Genomic DNA, 2,500 nt, shown 5'->3' on the forward strand with positions numbered 1-2,500 from the left:
CCAGCCAATCTCCAGCTGGGATGAAAGACAGCACCTCCAAAAAAGGGTGGAGTGCCATCTCTGGGTTGGGGAGGAGATCTTGCCCCAAGTGGAGGAGTTCAAGTACCTGGGAGTCTTGTTCACGAGTGAGGGAAGAGTGGATGGTGAGATCGACAGGCGGATCGGTGCGGCGTCTTCAGTAATGCGGACGCTGTATCGATCCGTTGTGGTGAAGAAGGAGCTGAGCCTGAAGGCAAAGCTCTCAATTTAGCGGTCGATCTACGTTCCCATCCTCACCTATGGTCATGAGCTTTGGGTTATGACCCAAAGGACAGGATCACGGGTACAAGCGGACGAAATGAGTATCCACCGCCGGGTGGCGGGTCTCTCCCTTAGAGATAGGGTGAGAAGCTCTGTCATCCGGGGGGAACTCAAAGTAAAACCGCTGCTCCTCCACATGGAGAAGAGCCAGATGAGGTGGTCCTGATGGCTTCATCTGGCCAGGATCTTAAGCTCTTACTGGATCGGTTCGCAGTTGAGTGTGAAGCGACTGGGATGAGAATCAGCACCTCCAAGTCCGAGTCCATGGTTCTCGCCCGGGAAAGGGTGGAGTGCCATCTCCGGGTTGGGGAGGAGACCCTACCCCAAATGGAGGAGACCCTGCCCCAAGTGGAGGAGTTCAAGTACCTAGGAGTCTTGTTCACGAGTGAGGGAAGAGTGGATGGTGAGGTCGACAGGCGGTTCGGTGCGGCGTCTTCAGTAATGCGGACGCTGTATTGATCGGTTGTGGTGAAGAAGGAAGGCACAGCTCTCAATTTACCGGTCGATCTACATTCCCATCCTCACCTATGGTCATGAGCTTTGGGTTATGACCGAAAGGACAAGATCACGGGTACAAGCGGCCCAAATGAGTTTCCTCCGCCGGGTGGCAGGGCTCTCCCTTAGAGATAGGGTGAGAAGCTCTGTCATCCGGGGGGAGCTCAAAGTAAAGCCGCTGCTCCTCCACATGGAGAAGAGCCAGATGAGGTGGTCCTGATGGCTTCATCTGGCCAGGATCTTCAGCTCTTACTGGATTGGTTCGCAATCAGCACCTCCAAGTCCGAGTCCATGGTTCTCGCCCGGGAAAGGGTGGAGTGCCATCTCCGGGTTGGGGAGGAGATCTTGCCCCAAGTGGAGGAGTTCAAGTACCTCGGAGTCTTGTTCACGAGTGAGGGAAGAATGGATGGTGAGGTCGACAGGCGGTTCGGTGCGGCGTCTTCAGTAATGCGGACGCTGTATTGATCGGTTGTGGTGAAGAAGGAAGGCAAAGCTCTCAATTTAGCGGTCGATCTACGTTCCCATCCTCACCTATGGTCATGAGCTTTGGGTTTTGACCGAAAGGACAAGATCACGGGTACAAGCGGCCCAAATGAGTTTCCACCGCCGGGTGGCGGGTCTCTCCCTTAGAGATAGGGTGAGAAGCTCTGTCATCCGGGGGGTGCTTAAAGTAAAGCCGCTGCTCCTCCACATGGAGAGGAGCCAGATGAGGTGGTCCTGATGGCTTCATCTGGCCAGGATCTTCAGCTCTTACTGGATCGGTTCGCAATCAGCACCTCCAAGTCCGAGTCCATGGTTCTCGCCCGGGAAAGGGTGGAGTGCCATCTCGGGGTTGGGGAGGAGACCCGGCCCCAAGTGGAGGAGTTCAAGTACCTGGGAGTCTTGTTCACGAGTGGGGTAAGAGTGGATGGTGAGGTCGACAGGCGGTTCGGTGCGGCGTCTTCAGTAATGCGGACGCTGTATTGATCGGTTGTGGTGAAGAAGGAAGGCAAAGCTCTCAATTTACTGGTCGATCTACGTTCCCATCCTCACCTATGGTCATGAGCTTTGGGTTATGACCGAAAGGACAAGATCACGGGTACAAGCGGCCCAAATGAGTTTCCTCCACCGGGTGGCGGGTCTCTCCCTTAGAGATAGGGTGAGAAGCTCTGTCATCCGGGAGGAACTCAAAGTAAAGCCGCTGCTCCTCCACATGGAGAGGAGCCAGATGAGGTGGTTCGGGCATCTGGTCAGGATGCCACCCGAACGCCTCCCTAGGGAGGTGTTTAGGGCACGTCCGACCGGTAGGAGGCCACGGGGAAGACCCAGGACACGTTGGGAAGACTATGTCTCCCGGCTGGCCTGGGAACGCCTCGGGATCCCCTGTGAGGAGCTGGACCAAGTGGCTGGGGAGAGGGAAGTCTGGGCTTCCCTGCTTAGGCTGCTGCCCCTGCAACCCCAGAAGATGGATGGATGGATGGAGTCAGCTGCACACAGACTTCTCTAAAGGTGTCTCACCTGTTCACTGGCGGGGGGGAGTTTGTGAGGGTCAGAGGTCAGCACGGTGAGGTCGTCGATGATGGCCTGGAGGTGCGTGATCTCCCCCAACATGGCGATCTCTCCGTTCTGACACAAACAAACAAACATGAGCTCGCCGGACAAAGTTAGCGCGTCGCCCTCGCCGCTTACCACCACGGGCTGCAGGAAGCCGGTGAAGGTGCAGAAG

The 2,500-nt window shown here is 56.4% G+C and overlaps 1 protein-coding gene across 1 annotated transcript in view; it reads right to left on the minus strand.

Moving 5' to 3' along the window:
• The window catches only part of LOC133608228 (protein MTSS 2-like), a 69,105-nt gene that overhangs the window by 8,545 nt on the left and 58,060 nt on the right, over positions 1–2,500 (minus strand). The window contains exons 7-8 of the mRNA XM_061963429.2: positions 2,464–2,500; positions 2,293–2,400 (exon numbers count right to left, since the gene is read on the minus strand). The exon at positions 2,464–2,500 is cut by the window's right edge and continues 121 nt beyond it. Of these exons, the coding sequence (XP_061819413.1) occupies positions 2,293–2,400; positions 2,464–2,500 (145 nt within the window). The remainder of the gene's footprint in view (positions 1–2,292; positions 2,401–2,463) is intronic.

The sequence above is a fragment of the Nerophis lumbriciformis genome, linkage group LG06 (assembly GCF_033978685.3).
Source record: "Nerophis lumbriciformis linkage group LG06, RoL_Nlum_v2.1, whole genome shotgun sequence".
NCBI lineage: Eukaryota > Metazoa > Chordata > Actinopteri > Syngnathiformes > Syngnathidae > Nerophis > Nerophis lumbriciformis.